This window comes from Chiloscyllium plagiosum, chromosome 38 (genome assembly GCF_004010195.1).
Source record: "Chiloscyllium plagiosum isolate BGI_BamShark_2017 chromosome 38, ASM401019v2, whole genome shotgun sequence".
Taxonomy (NCBI): domain Eukaryota; kingdom Metazoa; phylum Chordata; class Chondrichthyes; order Orectolobiformes; family Hemiscylliidae; genus Chiloscyllium; species Chiloscyllium plagiosum.
The window spans coordinates 12,183,457-12,203,468 of record NC_057747.1 but is presented as its reverse complement, the minus strand read 5'-3'; the positions used below and the strand labels follow the sequence as shown (position 1 = coordinate 12,203,468).

Below are 20,012 nucleotides of genomic sequence, written 5' to 3'. Positions count from 1 at the left end.
TGTACATTTCTATGACTCTATGACTCTATGTTAATTTGGGGCGGCACGGTGGTTCAGTGGTTAGCATTGCTGCCTCACAGCACCAGGGACCCAGGTTTGATTCCAGCCTGGGGTGACTGTCTGTGTGGAGTTTGCACATTCTCCCTGTGTCTGCGTGGGTTTCCTCCAAGTCCTCCGGTTTCCTCCCACAGTCCAAAGATGTGCAGGTCAGGTGAATTGGCCATGCTAAATTGCCCGTAGTGTTAGGTGCATTAGTTAGCGGCAAATGGGTCTAGGTGGGTTACTCTTTGGAGGGTCAGTGTGGAATTGTTGGGCTGAAGGGCCTGTTTGCACACTGTAGGGAATCTAATCTAACCATTCTCGACCGAAAGGACATAGGAGCTGCGACAAATCCGAACAATTTGAACCTGGGCAGGACAACCAGAACCAGAGTAAAAATCTGAAACCTTCAGAAAAGGTTCTCATTCTGGATCCTCCACTCCCCACTCGCAGCAACGCACTGCCACCTAATCGACCTTGATTCCTGATGAAGGGCTTATGCCTGAAACATTGATTCTCCTGCTCCTTGGCTGTTGCCTGACCTGCTGTGGCTTTTCCAGCGCCACAGTCTCGACTCTAAAAGACATGAGGCAATGCTTTATAGGATGCTTCACCCAGAGAAAAGGCCACTTGAACCATCAAGTCCAATTCAAGATCTTTTCCATATGGGCCAAGGAATCATAGCTTCCTAACAGTGCAGAAAGAAGCCATTTGGCCCATCAAGTCCACAATGAGCCTCTGAAGAGCTTCCACCCAGACCAAAGCCTCTATCCCCATCTCCATAACCCCACATTTTGCCATGGTTAAACCTCCTAGGCTACACTATGGGCGGTTTCGCATGGCCCACTCATTTAGCCTGCATATTTTTGGACTGTGGAGAAAGTGAGGACTGCAGATGCTGGAGATCAGAGTCGAGATTAGAGTGGTGCTGGAAAAAACACAGCAGGTCAGGCAGCATCCGAGGAGCAGGAGAATCGACGTTTCGGGCATAAGCCCTTCATCAGGAATCATTATGCCCGAAATGTCAATTGTCCTGGTCTTTGGATGCTGCCTGACCTGCTGTGCTTTTCCAGCATCACACTCTCATCTTTGGACTGTGGAAGGAAACCCACACAGACATGTGGAGACCCTGCAAGCTCCATGCAGGCAGTCTCCCGGGGCTGGAATCGCATCCGGGTCCCTGGTGCTGTGAGGCAGCAGCGCTAACCACTGAACCACCATGCCACCTTATTCTTAATTTTTATTTAACTATTTGCCATTATTCATCCCTGCTGCACCTGAACGCTTACTTTCAGGTTTCATTGCCCCTCTACCTTTCCCAATTTATTGCCATTCAAATAATAACCTCCTGTTTTTCCAACCAAACTGGACAACCTCACATATAATATTTCAGCTGCGTTTAGTGCTCTCATCTTTGGTTGTGCATCTGTTAGTACAGTGTTCTGGAACTGTTTCGAGAATGTCATGAATCAGCCTCTAGCAGTTTGACAAACTTGCATGTGAGCTCACCAAGGCTCTTGAGGAGCAGGGTTCAATCCTGTCCACTCCACCACCCAGAAGGAAATGTACAGCAGATACATGGGGACAGCACCATGTAATGCAAGTGCCCCCTCTAATCCCCCACGCCCTCCTGACCTGGGACTGTAACACCATTAATTCACTGGCATTGGGTCAAAATCCTGGTGCTCCCTCCCTAACACCCCTCTGTCATAAAGGCTGCAGCATTTCTCACTCATCATCAACCTCTCAAGAGCAGTTCGGGCTCAGCAATAAATATGATGCCCGCATCCAGTGAATTCGTAAATTATAAAGTGATTTAATGCCTTGAGGCCTCGCCTTTGATTGTGTATTTCGGTCAAGAAATCAATAATACACTCCGAATTAATAGATTCAAGAAATTCAAAGTACCCCATTTTAAATCGAAAATTGAAAATGTAGTTGAAGGGGCTTCTACTGACATTGCACTATAAAATCCATATTGTAATGACATGGGATTTGATTTAATCAGATGGTGCTAAATCGCAGCACCCAACTCAATACATCATTGATATAGGCAGTTGTCTTCAATCCTTCTCTGTATCAATCAGCTCAATTTCCTAACCGCACCAACGATGAAACTGTATGGTGCATTTCCAGGTACACCAGCACATGTCAGTCAGAGCAAGGCCAAACTTCCAGTTTTAACAGAGGATGGGGACGAGCTCATAAAGGACCTGGTTTGAGGGGTGTGCAGGTTTTAAAAAATGCACCTGCATGCCTCCGTTTCTAATCTGGGTTTAGCCTGCTTTTCATGGGGTTTGGGAACACTGGCTGCAAGTTCTCCATCTGCTGGCAGACTCCACAATAGAATCTTTCAGGTCTTGTGGCATACAATGGGTGGCACCCATGTCTATCAGAGCCAGAAACTCCAGATGCGAGCCTTGCCCCAGGAAAGATAAGTTCACACGTACTTGAACAGGTTGATTTTTACCCTGCAAGAGGACGGGCATGGGAGAGATTCCTGGTCAGCGATGGTGCTATGAAGAAATTCATGCCTCTACCACCACTGTCCATAGGCCCAGGCTACAACACCCATTGGAAAAATGCACAGGTCGCTACTGCTTCCACACATCATTGGTCAGTTTTGTCTGACCAAGTCTCCGCAGCAACTGATCACCACAACAAGTCTCTCCCCCGCACCCCCCCCACCACTCCAAGGAGTCTATCAAATTGAGTACCAAGGCAGGAAGCCTGGTGGATGTAAAACAACTTTGGCAAGGAAGGAAGTCTGGTTGTCGGGATTTCCAGCACAACTCCTCCAAAAACTCGGAAGAACATTCCGTCGAGATCATGGCCCAAGTGCCTGAAGGTTGAGGTCATGAACTGAAATCGAGACAGTCCAGGAAGAATCAACAAGGTTTTCACAAGGTAAAATCGGGCAGCTCTTGGCAAGTTAATCTTCCATATCTTTTACACGTCTGTTTACGGATTCTTGTTATTCTAATGCCTTTTGTTGCCTCCTTCTTTCAAAAAACACTACTGCTTTCCGTCTTTACCTCACACTGAACACAAATTTTATCTTTTCCTCCCGTTTATTTTTGAGTGTCAGATACACAAGTTGGGCAAAATGCAAGTTTTGACAGAGGATTTATTTTCAATGTATTATTTATTTATCTCCTTAAAGAAATGACTGCACATTTGCAACATTGCCATTTTAAACATTCTTTAATTTGTGTGAGCATTGAAGAGTTTTATAAACACTTCCAGAAACTTTGGCAAATCTCGTATATCTCAGTAAAGCAACCAGCTGAACTCCCAACAGTTCATTTAGCTCCAGGTCTGGGATTGTATTGGGGAATTCCATAAAATTCACAAAGGAGCTGGGCACTGTTCCCAAAGGAGTTTCCAAAATTCCAGCTCTCAGTCAATGCTACAGCTATAATGGGGAATTTCGCAACCTTTTTATGAAGACAGAGAGAGTGAAAATTTACAGACTGTTGTCAGAGTTGATCAATTTATGCCTCTAGAATGAAATCTGACACTTTGCCAATCTGTAGATGAGCTGATTTTAAGGAAATCACGTGATTATCCTCCCAATATGTTCAACTATTGCACAGAACACAGAGTTCAGTATCAAGCTTGCGCTGTGCTGTCCTGTTAAGTCTTGCGACTGGAGACCAGAGGCACAGGAGTGCAGTTCACAAACTTATGTCTTCAGAAAGGTTAGCTCTTATTATTTTAATGTGTAAAACTGTAACTATCAAGCAGGACATAAATGTTGTGATCTGTTTTTTGCATTTGACAGGCTGTTTTCTTGGCAAAGCTAAAGTTTCGGGCAGAGCATTGACATTACTTCTACAAATCAATATCCAGTTTTGTCTGACCAAGTCGCTTATTTATAAGAAACTGCTACAATCTTTTTGTTTTGTGCAACAATCAAATGAATCACTTACTGTTCATTTGGAGCTATCTGAAGGTGCAACAGTACCACTGCTGATTTATGTAAAAGTGAAATGTACAGTGCATTAATTGTTCATATCATTGAATCAGTCTCATATGTAGCGACTCTTGAAGCTGTCGTAGAATTAGCAATCTTACAAGCATACGGTATCATTTTTGTATGATGAACTGAAGGATTTCTTTCCATCCAACTTAGAGATGAAATACAATTTTTGTTTTATTGATCCCTTCATAACTTTAGCCCGGACTTGAATACTTCTACAATTTCTCTCCCACCTTTCCCTCAAGTTCATCACCTTTGCAAGATTGACCACCACTCAATTTAACCCACACTCAATTTTCCTCACAATCATGTCATGAGTATGCGATAGGTAGACGAAGGTGGGGGAGAAGGTGATGGATCAGAAAGAAGGGTGGAGGTGGATAGATGGGAAAGTCGATGGACAGGTCAAGAGGGCAGTGTTTAGATCACAGTGGTGCTGGAAAAGTGCAGCAGGTCAGGCAGCATCAGAGGAGCAGGAAAATCGACGTTTCAGGCAAAAGCCCTTCATCAGGTGAAGAGGGCAGTGCCAAGTTGGAGGCTTGGGACTGGGATAATGTGGGGGGAGGGAAAATGAGGAAACTGGTACCCCTCCCATTTATCTCTCAGCCTCCCCCGGCCCACAAGCCTCATTCTGGATGAAGTGCTGATGCCCGAAACATCGATTCTCCTGCTGCTTGGATGCTGCATGACCTGCTGTGTTTTTCCAGCGCCGCACTCTCAACTTTGTTCAATAGAAGCCACCCTGTTCAAGTCAAAGCAGAAACAGGCCTTACACACCAAACATACTGCATTCCTTCCTACTTGTTAGTCTCAGTTAGCCTGGCCAAGCTTCAGCGACCTCCAAAACCTTTAGATTTAAACTGATGTTTTTTTCTTAAAGAATTAATTCATGGGATGTGGGCATCGCTGACTAGCCAACATTTATTGCCCCTTCCTTATCACCCTGAGGGCAGTTAAGAGTCACCCATATTAGTATGGGTCTGAGTGACATCTTGGCCAGACCAGATAAGGACGTTGAACATTAATCATTAAGCCCATGAGCTAAAGAACTCACTTTCCTGGAACCTTCATCTTGCCTATTACTTCTTCCCTTACAGGAGACTCCCCAAAGTCAACATTCTTAAGCAGTTTATCTATCATTTCTTGCACACTCACAGTAGGGTCACTCGCACTGTCATTAATCTACTTGGAACTTTTGTGTTATTTAAAGGCATGTTCAAATCTACACTCTTTTTTTTTCTTCAGCCAGCCAAATACGTGCAACACAATGAATCTTCGACTTCGGACTGCAGCTCAGATTACTGTACTTTTCCTGCTTCAACTTTGCTTTCAGAACGAAGGTGAGCATTGAAATTTGAACTGGCGTTTTATTGTTAACTTCATTGAACTCACTGCTTTACGCCATTTTAACTTTGGATTTTTACTGTAACCTGACCAGATTTCTTTCCTTCTCAATTCTTTTGCCTCACCTAGTCGAGACAGCAACATTACCGCTGAGATGCCAGTGCGTTCGTACAATTAATGGCCTGAACCTGAAAATGATCAAGAACTTTGACATATTTCCAAAAACAGCTCACTGCAGCAAGATTGAAATCATGTAAGTAGTGCATGTCTTGGCATTAGTTTGCAAACAATGATTATGTCAAACAAGAACAAACAGACTACTTTTCTCCTCCCTTACTCGGGCGATTTCCGGAGTATTGATTTATTGCAGTGCTCAAAGGTCATTCCAGTTGAGACTGATCCTTTCCTCAGCTGATACGTAAAGGTGTAGACTGAAAGGAGTGCTTGCCAAAAATTGAGTGGGAACGGTAGCCCTCACAAAAACCAAAGATGTCCATTCAAATTCACGCAGAGCGTGATGCGTGTATGTAATTAACTGCCAGAGGAAGTGGTGGAGGCTGATACAATTACAACATTTAAAAGGCATCTGGATGGATACATAAATGTGCATGCAATTCTGGTCTCCTTCCTATCAGAAAAGATTTACAAGGATGTTGCCAAGGTTGGAGGATTTGAGTATAGGGAGAGGCTGAACAGGCGGGGCTGTTTTCCTTGGAGCGTCGGAGGCTGAGGAGTGACCCTATAGAGGTTTATAAAATGATATGGGGCATAGATAGGATAAATAGACAAAGTCTTTTCCGCGGGGTCAGGGAGTCTAGAACTAGAGGGCATAGGTTTAGGGTGAGAGGGGAAGGATATAAAAGAGACCCAAGGGGCAACTTTTTCACACAGAGGGTGTTTCGTGAATGGAATGAGCTGCCAGAGGATGTGGTGGAGGCTGGTAAAATTACAACATTTAAAAGGCACCTGGATGGGTATATGAAGAGGAAGGGTTTAGAGGGATATGGACCAAATGGTAGCAAATGGGATTAGACTTATTTAGGATGTCTGGTCGGCATGGACAAGTTGGACTGAAGGGTCTGTTTCTGTGCTGTACATCTCTATGACTCCATGACTAGGTACAGCAAGTAATTGGGAAGGCAAATGGAATGTTATAAAATCATGAGGGGCATGGATAGGGTGAATAGCCAAGGTCTTTTTCCATTGTAGGTGAGTCCAAAACTAGAGGGCATAGGTTTAAGGTGAAAGGGAAAAGATTTAAAAGGGACCTGAGGGGTAACGTTTTCATGCAGAGGGTGGTGTGTCTATGGAATGAGCTGCCAGAGGAAGTGGTGGAGTCTGGTACAATTACAATATGTAAAAGGCATCTGGATGGGTATCTGAATAGGAAGGGTTTAGGAGGGACATGGGTCAAATGTTGGCAAGTGGGACTAGATTAATTTAGAGTTTCTGGTTGGTAGAGGACAAGTATCTGAAACATTCTTACCATTCCTGAAGATCCATTTGCTTCCAACACTAACGACAAATAGTCCCAAAACATGGCATGGGATTCCTCTAAGTTATAACAAACTAAATGCACTGAAACAGCAGCAATGGAAATGTTCTGTCTCCACTGGAGAAACTATGTAACTGGCCAATGGAAAGTTTGGGCCAAATTGTTTAAAATGGTCCAAGTAACACTAAAATGGAGAGAGGCAAAATCAGACACTGAACACCACTACGCTCAGCAATTGCAGTTTTAATGTTCACCAAATAAAGATATCATCTAACCTCCAGCACTAAATAACTCAATCTACCTTGCAGCCTTTTTCAAACAATTGCTGCTCTGTTCGACCCATTGTTCTCCACTGAGACCATGAAACAACCTCTCCTTTTATGTCACTTCCAGGAATCATCAGAAATGGAATAAAGGATTTCCATTATAAGGAAATTAAACATTAATAGATCTGTAGGTTACTCATGCAATCAATGCAACTCGCAAAGCCCAGAATCTTGAGTTTAGCTGAGGGGCTGAAACTAGGTAATTGCAGAAGTGATCGAATTAGGAAGAGAATATTGGAATGTGAACAATTATGATTTGGCAGATGAATAATTTAGTTAGATGTTGATTACTATGGATTTCTGACTGTCAGAAACACTTGAATTCTGAAGTGCTCCACAGCAAGTTAATATTTTTGAAAAGTGGTTACTTCTGTAATGTAAGAAACAAGAGCAAAAATGGAAGAGCAATGTAAGCACCATTAGCTACAAAATAAATGGACAGAAAACCTGTTTTATTAACATTGGACAAATGTAGGCCAGGACACCCAGAAAACGTCCGAGAAACAAAAATAGAAATTGCAGGAGAATTTCTGGCAGGCATCTGTGGAGAGAAAACAGTCTTAACATTCCAAGTGTCACCGTCTTTCAGATCTGATAGTACCTAGGAAATAGTGCCATTCTCCCAATAGTGCTATTAATGATAACAAAAGGGTTGTTTGTGCGGGAGGAGGCTGGTGAGTGGATAGGTGGAGACAGAGCTCAGGGACGGAGAAAGATGGCAGACAAAGGGCTAGATGATCATAAGTCAAGAAAAGGAGAAAAGCTCAAAATTGGAAGACGACAATTGGGTGAAAATGGATTGGTTACACTGAAAGCAGCCCAGGTCATGACAGGGCTTGGGGTGTGGGATCGGTTAAGGGACATGTATGGGGTATTCAGGCTCTATAATTATTAGACTACGTATTGAGCCCTGAAGGCTGCAGGGTCCCCAAGTGGGAAATGAGGTGCTGTTCTTCCAGCTTGCACTGGAGCACCGCAGCAAACCCGAGACTAGAGATGTTGGCCGTGCTACACTGTGGTGTGTTGAAGTGACAGACAATTGGAAGCTCAAGGTCATTCTTACAGACAGAAACCAGATGTTCTGCAAAACGGCCACCCACTCTGCGTTTCGTCTTCCAGAGAACTGGAAAGCATTCTGTGAACAGAGAATGCAGTGGACGAGATTGAGTGAAGTGCAGGTAAATCGCTACTGAACCTGGAAGGTGTGTCTGAGCTTTGGGTAGCGAGGAAGGAGGAGGCAAACAAGCTCATGTTACAAATTCTGCGGCTGCATGGGAAGGTGTTGTGGTTGGTGTGGGGGCAGTGTTGGGAACGGACGAGGAGAGGACAAGGAGTGGATCAGGGTGTCCCGGAGGGAACAGCCCCAGTGAAATGCCTGCAAGGCAGGATAGAAATGTGTGCCTGATGGTGGCATCCCACTGAACATGGCGGAAATGGCGACCTATGATCCTTTGGATATGGACGATAGCGCGGTAAAAAATGAGGACCAGGGACTCTGTTAGTGGGAAGGGTGAGGGCAGAACTTAGGGAGATGGGTCAGACATGGCTGAGGGCCCTGTCAACCGCAGTGGCAAGGAATCCTCAGTTGAGCAAAAAAGGTGGACATTTCCAAGGCTTCCCTTCAGAAGGTGGTTTCATCAGAACAGATGTGACAGAGACAGAGAAATTGGGAGAATGGAATGGAGTTGATTTGAATTGAACATCCCCATAAATCAGGGGAGGCTGGTTCACTGCACTTATTGATTTACGGAGAGGAATTTTCCATAGCCAAGGGAGTCGAAGGTAATACTGGGACAGACATGGAGCTGATCATCACAATCAGATCAGCCCCAATCCTAGTGAGTGGCAGAGTAGCTCAAAGGACTATTATCCTACTCCCACTCCAAGTCCGAAGTTCCCACTTCATATGATTTGCAAACTTTACACAATCTCAGGAAGTCGCAGAGCACTTTTCAGTTGAGTACTTTTGAACTTTTACGACTTTGATTAGGAAACATAAAAACTAATCTTCACAGAGCAATATCCCAAGAACAGCAACATGACGACATTCAGATAATCTGCTCTAGGTTGCTGTGATTCAGGGATGAATATCACTCAGGGCACTGGGCAGAACTTCCATGCGCCTCTTCCAACCACGTTATAAGATCTTTTATTGAGAGAGGAGCCGGGACAATAATGGCCACTTGGCTGGGTTTAGCAAATAGTGCCTCTGTGCGACTTAAACAATCGTAAATATCTCCAAGAGGTGATCGAGGAGAACGTTTGCCTCATAGAAGGTTGTTTTATTTGCACAGTCCTTTTAAACCATCTTCAAAAGAAGATGTTTTATGTAATACATTTGGACCCTCGTGCATTCAAAATGATTTTGTTTCATTTATACACTTGCTATCGGTCCCAATGAAGGGCAAAGGAATCTGACTGTCCCTTTAGAATTCCAAATCAATATACAACTTGTACATTTAGCTATTGAATACATGTGGATATTTACTTCTGTGTTCACTAGTTTTGGGGGATACTAAGTGAGCACATAAAACAAACTAGCAGCTGGCATATGGCGAAGTGTACATCTCTCCATGCTCCAAAATCCACGAACACAGCCCCTAGCTAGCTGTAACAAATACTTACTCATAGGATAAAAGACTCAGTTAAAGAGTTTGACTGCAGCTTGCTCCACCCTCACGTTTCTTCCTCTTTCTTCCTGGGGCATGCAGGATATAACAACGGATAAAGCTTCCGAAAGGTAGCAACAAATTATATATCAAAATTAAAGGAAGGTGTATATTTGAATAAGGATTAGGGATGAGGCTTTGGTGGCAATGCCCAAAACCCACAAAAAATAATAGAGAATGAGATGGATCCTTTGAACTTATTCATGTAGTTTACATTAGATTCCCGACAGATTGGAAACAGGCCCTTCGGCCCAACCAGTCCACACTGACTCCCTTAAGAGTAACCCACCCAGACCCATTCCCCTACCCTATATTTACACTTGACTAATGCAACTAACACGATGGGCAATTTAGCATGGCCAATCCACCTGACCAGCACATCTCTGGAGGAAAGTGGAGCGCCTGGGGGAAACCCACACAGACACGGGGAGAATGTGCAAACTCCACACAGACAGTCGCCTGAGGATGGGATTGAACCTAGGTCCCTGGTGCTGTGAGGCAGCAGTGATAACCACGGAGCCACCATGCCGCACCAAAGGCCACACCGACCCTGCGAAGAGTCACCCACCCAGACCCATCCCCCTACATTTACCCCTGATTAATGCACCTAACCTACATATCCTTAAAACTATAGGCAATTTCTCATGGTCAATTCACCTAAACTGAACACCTTTGGATTGTGGGAGAAAACCAGAGCACCCAGAGGAAACCCAAGCAGACACAGGGAGAATGTGCACAGACAGTCACCCAATAGTGGGATTAAATTCAGGTCCCTGGTGCTGTGAGGCAACAGTGCTAACCACTGAGCCAGAAACCCAAGCAGACACAGGGAGAAAGAGTATGCACAGTCACCCAATAGTGGGATTAAATTCAGGTCCCTGGTGCTGTGAGGCAACCGTGCTAACCACTGAGCCACTGTGTCATCTAAATGACAGCTTGGCTTGCCCTGGCATTCTTACCTCTGAGTGAGAGACATGCAAATTCACAGCCTTCTCATGAATTTAGGCACCTCACCCAGGTTGTTCATTCAGCACATTACTGAGGGACTGCTCAGTAATGCTGGAAGTGCCATCTCGATGATGGTTATTGTACCAAGGTTACTATTCAAAGAGCAGGGCAGGGCAAATTCCTGAAGAAGGGCTTATGCCCGAAACGTCGATTCTCCTGTTCCCTGGATGCTGCCTGACCTGCTGCGCTTTTCCAGCAACACATTTTCAGCTCTGATCCCCAGCATCTGCAGACCTCACTTTCTCCCCAGGGCAAATTATTGCCTTCCTTCGAAAACATGGAAATCATTGGCTTGACTTGATTTGTCACGTACATAAAAGTACAGTGAAAAATATTTTTTCGAATGTTGTATGCAAAGTGTTGGCACGCTTACGGTAACATCTTGAAACACTGACTATAATTCAAGATTTTACTACAATAGAGTTCATCTTTATCCCTTCTTGGTGCTCCTCCTCCACGACTCCTGCAGTCGCTGCTGATATCAGCTGGAGTCTCAACAGTGAGCTCCGGGGTCTCTATAACAGGCCCAGGGGTCTCTGCAACAGGCCCCAGGGGTCTCTGCAACAGGCCCCAGGAGTCTCTGCAACAGGCCCCAGGGGTCTCTGCAACAGGCCCCATGCGTCTCTGCAACAGGCCCCATGCGTCTCTGCAACAGGCCCCAGGGGTCTCTGTAACAGGCTCCAGGGGTCTCTGCAACAAGCTCCAGGGGTCTCTGCAACAAGCTCCAGGGGTCTCTGCAACAAGCTCCAGGGATCTCTGCAACAGGTTCCAGGAGTCTCTGCAACAGGCCCCAGGAGTCTCTGCAACAGGCCCCAGGGGTCTCGGTAACGGGCTCCAGGGTGTCTGTCATCAGTCATCAGGGCTTCCTCTTTCACTGATGTTCTGGTTGCCCACATAACAATGGCACCTACACTTCACAACAACTCTCCACTGCCCCAGGGACATCTGAGGTTGCAATTGTTGCTACATCTAAATGCAAGCTCTTCCTTTTCTTCAGTGACAACTACCACTCAATCAAAACACATCATTCAGAGTTCTGAATAAGTCATTTTAAACTCAAAACATTAACAATTTTTTTCTCTCTCCATAAAGACTACTGGACCTGCTGAGTGTTTCCAGCATTCTCTTGTTTATTTTGGAGTTGCAATATCTCCAACAGTTTATTTTCAATTGATTGTCCATTTCCTTTGGCATTTATTAGCTCTGAAGCACTTTGGGTCATGTGGAGTACCTAACCAATGTAGGATAAATGCAAGCATTTTAATTTTCGAACTCAATTAATGCCTTACTGGCAAAAAAAGTTGTTGCGCTGTTCAGAGAGCAGAAGAAGCCTGGCAATCACTTGGTTACAGTTTTCCCACATTCAAACGGATCAGTTGTCTGCAGCTGCCATAATGTCATGCGTCACTGGCAGTTCTAAAGCATGAAACACTGACTGAAGTTCTCAGAGTTAAATAATATTACCTGTCTGGACCCGTTATTGGCATGTCTAACCATCCATGGACAATTTCTCACGGTTTTCTCCCCCCTCCTTCTCATTTTGAACTCAGTAAATTTCCCCAGCCTTGCGTAATTTTTGGCATCATTCACACTTGGTTTGTACTGAATCCTTGACTGGCACCTTACTAAATGAAAGTCCACACAAAATGCTCAGTGAATACAGGGACTAGGCAACTTTAAAAAAATAAAATCAATAAAAATGTCTGCGTGAGCCTCAATATTTCGTGCTTCACAAGTTCCCGGTAAAAACTACAAAGAATACAGTGCAGAAAAACCACTGGGTCTGCCCCAGTTATTCCCACTCTCCTCACTCTCTCCCCATGTCTCTGCAATTCTATTTCAAATGTAACTATTGAAGCTGCATCCACCATCCGTGCGTTCCAGTTTCCCACAATCCCACAACCGTGGGCGGCACAGTGGCACAGTGGTTAGCACTGCTGCCTCACAGCGTCAGAGACCCGGGTTCAATTCCTGCCTCAGGCGACTGACTGTGTGGAGTTTGTGCATTCTCCCTGTGTCTGCGTGGGTTTCCTCCGGGTGCTCCGGTTTCCTCCCACAGTCCAAAAATGTGCAGGTTAGGTGAATTGGTCATGCTAAATCGCCCGTAGTGTTAGGTGCAGGGGTAAATGTAGGGGAATGGGTCTGGGTGGGTGCGCTTCGGTGGGTTGGTGTGGACTTGTTGGGCTGAAGGGCCTGTTTCTACACTAAGTAATCTAATCATAAACTCTCGCACTTAACCAACAATGTGCAAAATTACCCAGATATGATCTGTACACAAAAAGTAGGACAAATACTACCTCATCAGTCCACTCACAATCATCAGAAAAAAGTGATGGAAAATATCATGTACAGTGCTATTAAACAGGATCTGCTTAGCAATAACCTGCTCAGTTTAGGTTCCACCAGGGACACAACTCCTGATCTCATTAAGCCTTGGTTCAAACATGGACGTACGAGCTGAACTTCAGAGGTGAGGTGAGAGTGACAGCCCTTGATATCAAGGGCTACATTTGACTGAATGTGGCATCAAGGAATTACAGAGAAACTAGAATCAATGGGAGTCAGGGGGGCAACTCTCTGCTAGTTGGATTTTTATCTGGCATATAGGAATATGGTAGTGATATTTGGTGGTCAGTCATCTCAGCTCCAGGATATCTCTGCAGGAGTTCCTCAGAGTCGTCTCCTAGGCCCATCCACTCCAGCTGCTTCATCAATGACTTTCGCTCCACTGTAAGATCAGAAGTGGAGATGTACTTTGATGACTACACAATGTGCACCACCATTCAGATCTCCTCATATACTGAAGCAGTTCATGTTTAAATGCATCAAGACCCAGACAGTATCCAGGTTTGGACTGAAAAGTAGCAAGTAACATTAATGTCAAACAATTGTCAAGCAATGACCATCTCTAATAAGAGACAATCTAACCACCACCCAGTGGTGCCACCATCACTGAATCCCCCATTATCATCATCCTGGAGATAACCACTGACCAGAAGCTCAATTTGACTCACCACATAAATAGAGTGGCTACAAAAGCAGGTCAGAGGCTAGGAATACTGCAGCGGGTAACTTTCTACCACAATCTACAAGACACAAGTCAGGAGTATGATGGGATGCACTCTGCTTGCCTGGATTGGTGCAGATTCAACAACACGCAAGAAGCTTGACACCATCCAGGCCAAAGCAACCTACCTGAATGGCACCACATCTACAACATCCACCATCTCCACCAATGTCCAGTAGCAATAGTGTGTATTATCGTCAAGATGCAATGCAGCAATTCTCCAAATATCCTTAGACAGCACCTTCCAAACCCACAAATCACTTCCGTCGAGAAGGATAAGGACAGCATATATGTGCTAACATCAGCACTTGCAAGTTCCCCTCTGAGTCGCTCACCATGTGCTGTTGAAATAGATTGCTGTTCTTTCAATGTCACTGGGTCAAAGTCCTAGAATTTCCTCCTCAATGGTATTGTAGGTCAACCTACAGCACACGGACTGTAGCGATTCAAGAAGGCAGCTCACCCTCATCTTCTCAAGGGGATGAGCAATAAATGTTGGTCAGCCAGCAATGCCCATGTCCCACAAGTGAACATAAAATACAATGTTTTACTCAAGCTCAAATAGAAATCATTCATTTCCCCTCTCTTTTTTTGTATTATATTACAGATCAGTTGGATTACTGTTACAACAATGCATATTTTCATTTTCTTTAAACACCACCGCTTTTGGTTAACATCATATAGACAAAATGCTGCAAGGAATGAATAGCTACAAATCCATAACTCTTGCTCTACAAAAAAAAATGCTCATGACATCGATCTATCAGCATATCTTTCTCAGCTTATTAAACTGATCTTATCCTTTTAATACATCAACGATGGAAACACTTAAGCTCTAAGTGGTTCAAACATCAGATAGTTGAGTGTTTCTATTTGTACAGAAGAGCCAATTAGAGATCATCAATAAAAGACAATTCAGAAGACACCTCTTTACTCAGAGATTAGTGGAATCTCCAACTCCAGTTGAGCCAAGTACTTTACAGATAAATCAGACTGCATGTGGGAGAAAGGACTTGAGGGTTTTACTCATAGATGCCTAAAAATTGTATTGGAAAGAAATATTAACATAGTATGGACTGGATAAGTTAAAACGATTCTGCATTACAAAATCAATGCAATCACGTGAATACTGCCTTTATGTTAGTGTCAGCAACACAGTTACAACAGTTCATTTTCTTAGCTGGATGCATGTGATAGTATACAAACATTAAATGACAACTGCTCTTTTCATCCTCAGATTAACAGTGCACCAGGGGCATGAAGAAAGTGAGGCTTGCCTTAATCCAGAATCAAGGCAGGGCAAGAGGCTACAAAAGTGCTGGGAAAGGTCAGTATAAAACATTCAGAACTGGCTTACTGGAGGACACTTAGTACATGGCACTGACAGTTCAATTTAATTCAACTCAACAACAATTGAAACTCAATTAAATGTCTGGCTTTTCTACTTCAAACAAGAAGCATTTTACGGTTTAGTATGTTTTGGCAAACTAGTTATGTGGTACAGCAGTTCTAAAATTGGACAGTAGAACTAAGATTGAAAAGAAGCCCAAACTAAGGCAAAGCACACCTGAGAGACTCCCTCTTCCTTTGAGAAATCTAGGGGTTCAATTAATGGAGTCAGCTTATACAAACATACCTTAAACGCAGAAGATTGAGATGGTGATCAGATCAAGATGTTTAAAATGTTAAATTATCAGTGAGCAGTTTTCACCATCATTTTACTAGTAACAGATATATTATATTCAATCCACAATTGCCATAGTGGGGATTTAAATACTATCACTGGATTACAAGTGTTACAGGACTGCAACAGTACACTATTCCAAATCTGCCTGTCGAAAAATTATCTAAAGAGCAGGCATTTCTGCATTAGAAAACTCCCTATATGAATCACTGCTTGACTAATGTTTGACCAGGAACAGCTATGGTAACATGCTGTGACACATCAGCTTATCTTGAGGGAATCTTTAAGAATATCATGTCCACAAAGACAACAAGAAATCTATTCATTTAAGGCAATTTGAGTAATTAGCCATGTTTGAAATGGTGCATTGGTCAGGTACTCTGTAGGTTAAACCCAACTCTGGAAGAGTTCTAGCTTGGAATATGAGGAGTTTATCATCGCTTACAGCCTCTATTAGGTTCTGATAGGCAATATAGCCACAATATACACTTTCGAAGCGCTAAATGAAGATCGTTATTGCATGAAAAATAGTGTGTACCTGATACATTGAACTCTGTGACTGAAATAATTGCATAGCACTATGAATGACTTTGAATGATATTTCAAGTTGAAGGTCTGGTAAAATCCAATCATTTTCGGACATGTTAATTCAGTAGCATTATCTCAATTCTAACTCTATTCCTGATGAAGGGCTTTTGCCCAAAACACCAATTTTCCTGCTCCTCTGTTGCTGCCTGACCTGCTCTGCTTTTCCAGCACCACTCTAATCTTATCTCAATTCAACTCAATAATTGTTCGGCAATCTTGCGTATGTTCCTTTGAATAAGAAAAAAAAAAGGTGCTGAATGGGTTAACAAATTATTTCTGAGCCTACTAAAGGGAATTTACTTTCCGATAGTGCAAGTTCATGCAGGAACTGGAGGAGAAGATAAGAGTAGGCACAACAAAGAATGCATGCAGTTGAATTCATGTTGTAAACAATCACCGAATTTTTGATTTGGTTGCTTGATTATGCCCTTTACAGTCAGAATTATTATGGGAAAGAAGCATGGTTACTGCATCAATGCAGACCATCACAATACTTAACACAAAACAGAATGGCTAGATTCCTGAGATGGGAGGGTAAAGGGTGAAATGGATCATTGGTAAATGTGCTCACTTACTGGAGGCATGGGAGTGTGGGAGGTTAAATATAAATAGGCCAAAGGGTTAAATTTTTGATCATTTCAACATTCCTTTTCTCTGCAATGAATGCACTTGACACACTCCCTTCTTATTCAGAGAAACAATTCTTTTTCTATAGATCACTCATCATGAAATACTCTTGCGAAATCATTTGTATATTGGATATAGGTTTGATTGCTGAGCTGGAAGGTTCATTTTCTGATGTTTCGTCACCACACTAGGTAACGTCTTCAGTGAGCCTCCAGATGAAGCACTGCTGGCATTTCCTGCTTTCTATATTTGGGTTACCTAGGACAAGCCAAACAGAGACATGCACGAGAATTCCTAGAAGCATGCCATTCCAACCAGAACTCTATCAACAAACACACTGACTTGGACCCCATTTACCACCCCCTGAGAAAAAGAACAGGAAATAAAATCACCATGGGAAATGACATCATCACAGGAAATGACATCACCAACTCAAGAAAACCCAAACATATAAACAAAAAGCAGGAAACACTAGCAGTGCTTCGTCTGGAGGCTCACTAAAGATGTTACCTAGTAAGGTGATGAAATGTCTGAAAATGAACCTTCCAGCTCAGCGAGCAAAGCTACATCCAGAACCTCAATCTGAGCTACAAATCGTCTCAAAACTTGCTATCACTTGTCTAACCTGAAAACAGATTCTGTGACCTTGGTTCACAAAGAATGGTATTCATTAGACTAGACTCACTTGCAGATGTCAGTTTTAAAAATCTTTCTTCTTTCGAGATCGCTGTAACAGTTTAGTCCTTCATGCCCTCAAGACAGATGCCAGTAACATTTCAGCACCGTGACCAGCTCCCATGTGCAAGGGAAGACAGTGACAACAGCAGGTTATTTGACCACTTTCTATGTCGATAACATATAGTTAATCTAGATGTAGAGGAAAAACTAAAATATTACATTTAACCAGCTGTTATATAAAGTGCAGTATTGGTTCTGAAGGGATTAATGTCAATGTTGTATTGAGCTCCACCAAATCTGATGGTGTCACATAGACTTCGAGGGGTGATAGTTGCGAGCTGCCTGAGTTTACGGGAGGAGAGGGATTCTGCACAGCACCTGTTAGTCTGAACTAATTATGCCGAGCAAGCTAATATAAACTATACCTATTACCATCATGCAAAGATAAACTAGCTTATGTAAGAACAAGTGCCTGTTCTGCTTAGACTCTCCAGTGGGTCTATCCCCTACCATCAACAAGCCCTAGACTAAGGCATAGAGGAAGAAAGGATTAGTGGCAGTGAACTAGCTGAACCAGAAAGTACATGCTGTTGGTGATGAAGAGATAGCTGAAAATACATTGATTAAACCAGGCAACAGATGCATTGCTGTGAAACACCATTCACTTGTGAGTCAGCCTGTTGAACTGTGGTGTATTCCATGATCTGTCCTGGGTGACCTCTGTCATGCACAAGAGAATGTTTTAAATTTTCCACTTATGAATCAAGTATCTGTCTGCCATGGTTTGTGGCTGTGGTTTAGGGTTACCCACAGCGTTACAGCCCAAAAGCGCATAGCTCTCAGCTGACATTCATACGCATAACGATACGAAGGAGTGCAATCAAACTTTGAAGAAGCACTTTTATTTCACAAATGTAGCCCAACGGTCTGAAGAAGAGTCAATGGATTTGAAGTGTTGACTCTGCTTTCTCCCCTCAATGCTGCCAGACATGCTGAGTTTCCCAAGCAGTTTCTGTCTGTTTTGTGGTCAAAGCTAACACCAGAGCGAAAGAAATCGCGAGGTATTTCAATCCACCTTACATCAGAATCAATTTGCATTAATCCTACAATTTGACACTCGTTCAGCATGGATGCAGGCCACATTTGAGACACCACTGGTGCAAAGTTTGACAGTTGTATCATTAGGCACCAGTTAACTCAGGAGACTTGGCATTCCGCACATTTGAGATTATAACTCATTAACATACAGGCTTGTCCCATCAGGAAATTTGACAATGTGCTACTTAAATTAAAACTCTTAAACTAAATGATCTCAAACTTTGGAATTCTAATTCATTGTTATTTCAAAAGTGTCAGAGTCTTTGATCTGGATAGTTATAAAAATGATGGGGAAGCAGTAGGGCTGTGTGTCTGTGCTCAGGAAACACAGACATACCAGGAAAGCAGAGGCCCTCTGGCAGAATTATTTACTGTGTTTCCTTGCCTGACAGCTGGGGATGATTGAAACCTGGGAGATCATGGCATACGTGAGAAGTGAAATGCTTTTTCAAGATGTCCAGGCATATATTTTCTACTTACAACTTTATTTCAACTAACCATATGCCTTAAATCCCAGCCACCTTTTGGCCTTATAGAGATTCTCTAATTCCGATCATGTTGTAACACACCTCTGCAACAAATGGAACTTGAACCCAGAGCTTCTGGCCCAGAGGTAGGGGCACTACCAAATTCTCATAGGAGCCCTTAAAATATCAGTTAACAAGTACAGGTACCTCGCAATTTAACTCACACTTTAACCTTCTATATGACAGGGAGACTCTTATATATAAAGATTATTTTTGATCAACCTGTTCAGAGATATTGTTACACACCTTGAGAACAGGTCAAACTTGGGGAACCACCCTCTCATTATTTACCCTGTCACGTCTCAAATAGCATTATTAAGAGGCTTGAGAGGGTCAGTGTTGAAAGGATGTTTATGGGAGAGTCTAGGACCAGAGGGTAGTCTCAGAATAAAAGGGCACCAATTTAAGACTGAGAGGAGGCGGAATTTCCTCTCTCTGAGGGTTGGAATTTGGAATTCCTCGTCACAAAGGGTCATGGGTGCAGAGTCCTTGTGTATACTTAAGGCCAGGATGGATGGATTCTTGACCAGTCGGAGGATCGAGGGTTACGGGAGAAAGTGGAAGTGAAGAATGGAGCAGCAATTACTGCTTTAGATGCTGTTGCATTGTTTTGGAACTTTGGAAAAAAAAAGTCAAAACAACAGCAGTTTAATAGGGAGAAGGGCAGACAAAGGAAGCACATGGTAAGGATAGTGCAGGAGAGAGAAAGAGGGAGAGAACCTGCACAGTTACCGCCTTTGCCATTTGAATTTGTGTATCGCTGGACATCGGAGTGTATCTGGGAAAATTAACAAACAGTGAAATTCACAACTAATCTTGGAGGAACTGTTGGGCGAAGTTCACAGCACAGAATCAGATAAGTTAATTGTTGTTTTTAAGT

At 43.3% G+C, this 20,012-nt stretch overlaps 2 protein-coding genes across 5 annotated transcripts in view; one reads left to right on the top strand and one right to left on the bottom strand.

Annotated features, from left to right (window-relative positions):
• The window catches only part of rassf4a (Ras association domain family member 4a), a 264,606-nt gene that overhangs the window by 205,007 nt on the left and 39,587 nt on the right, over nucleotides 1–20,012 (bottom strand). The window lies entirely within an intron of this gene.
• Nucleotides 3,615–20,012, top strand: part of LOC122541830 (C-X-C motif chemokine 3-like) — a 23,658-nt gene continuing 7,260 nt past the window's right edge. Inside the window, exons 1-4 of the mRNA XM_043678864.1 lie at nucleotides 3,615–3,740; nucleotides 5,267–5,361; nucleotides 5,495–5,618; nucleotides 15,168–15,257. Of these exons, the coding sequence (XP_043534799.1) occupies nucleotides 3,727–3,740; nucleotides 5,267–5,361; nucleotides 5,495–5,618; nucleotides 15,168–15,257 (323 nt within the window). The 5' untranslated portion in view covers nucleotides 3,615–3,726. The remainder of the gene's footprint in view (nucleotides 3,741–5,266; nucleotides 5,362–5,494; nucleotides 5,619–15,167; nucleotides 15,258–20,012) is intronic.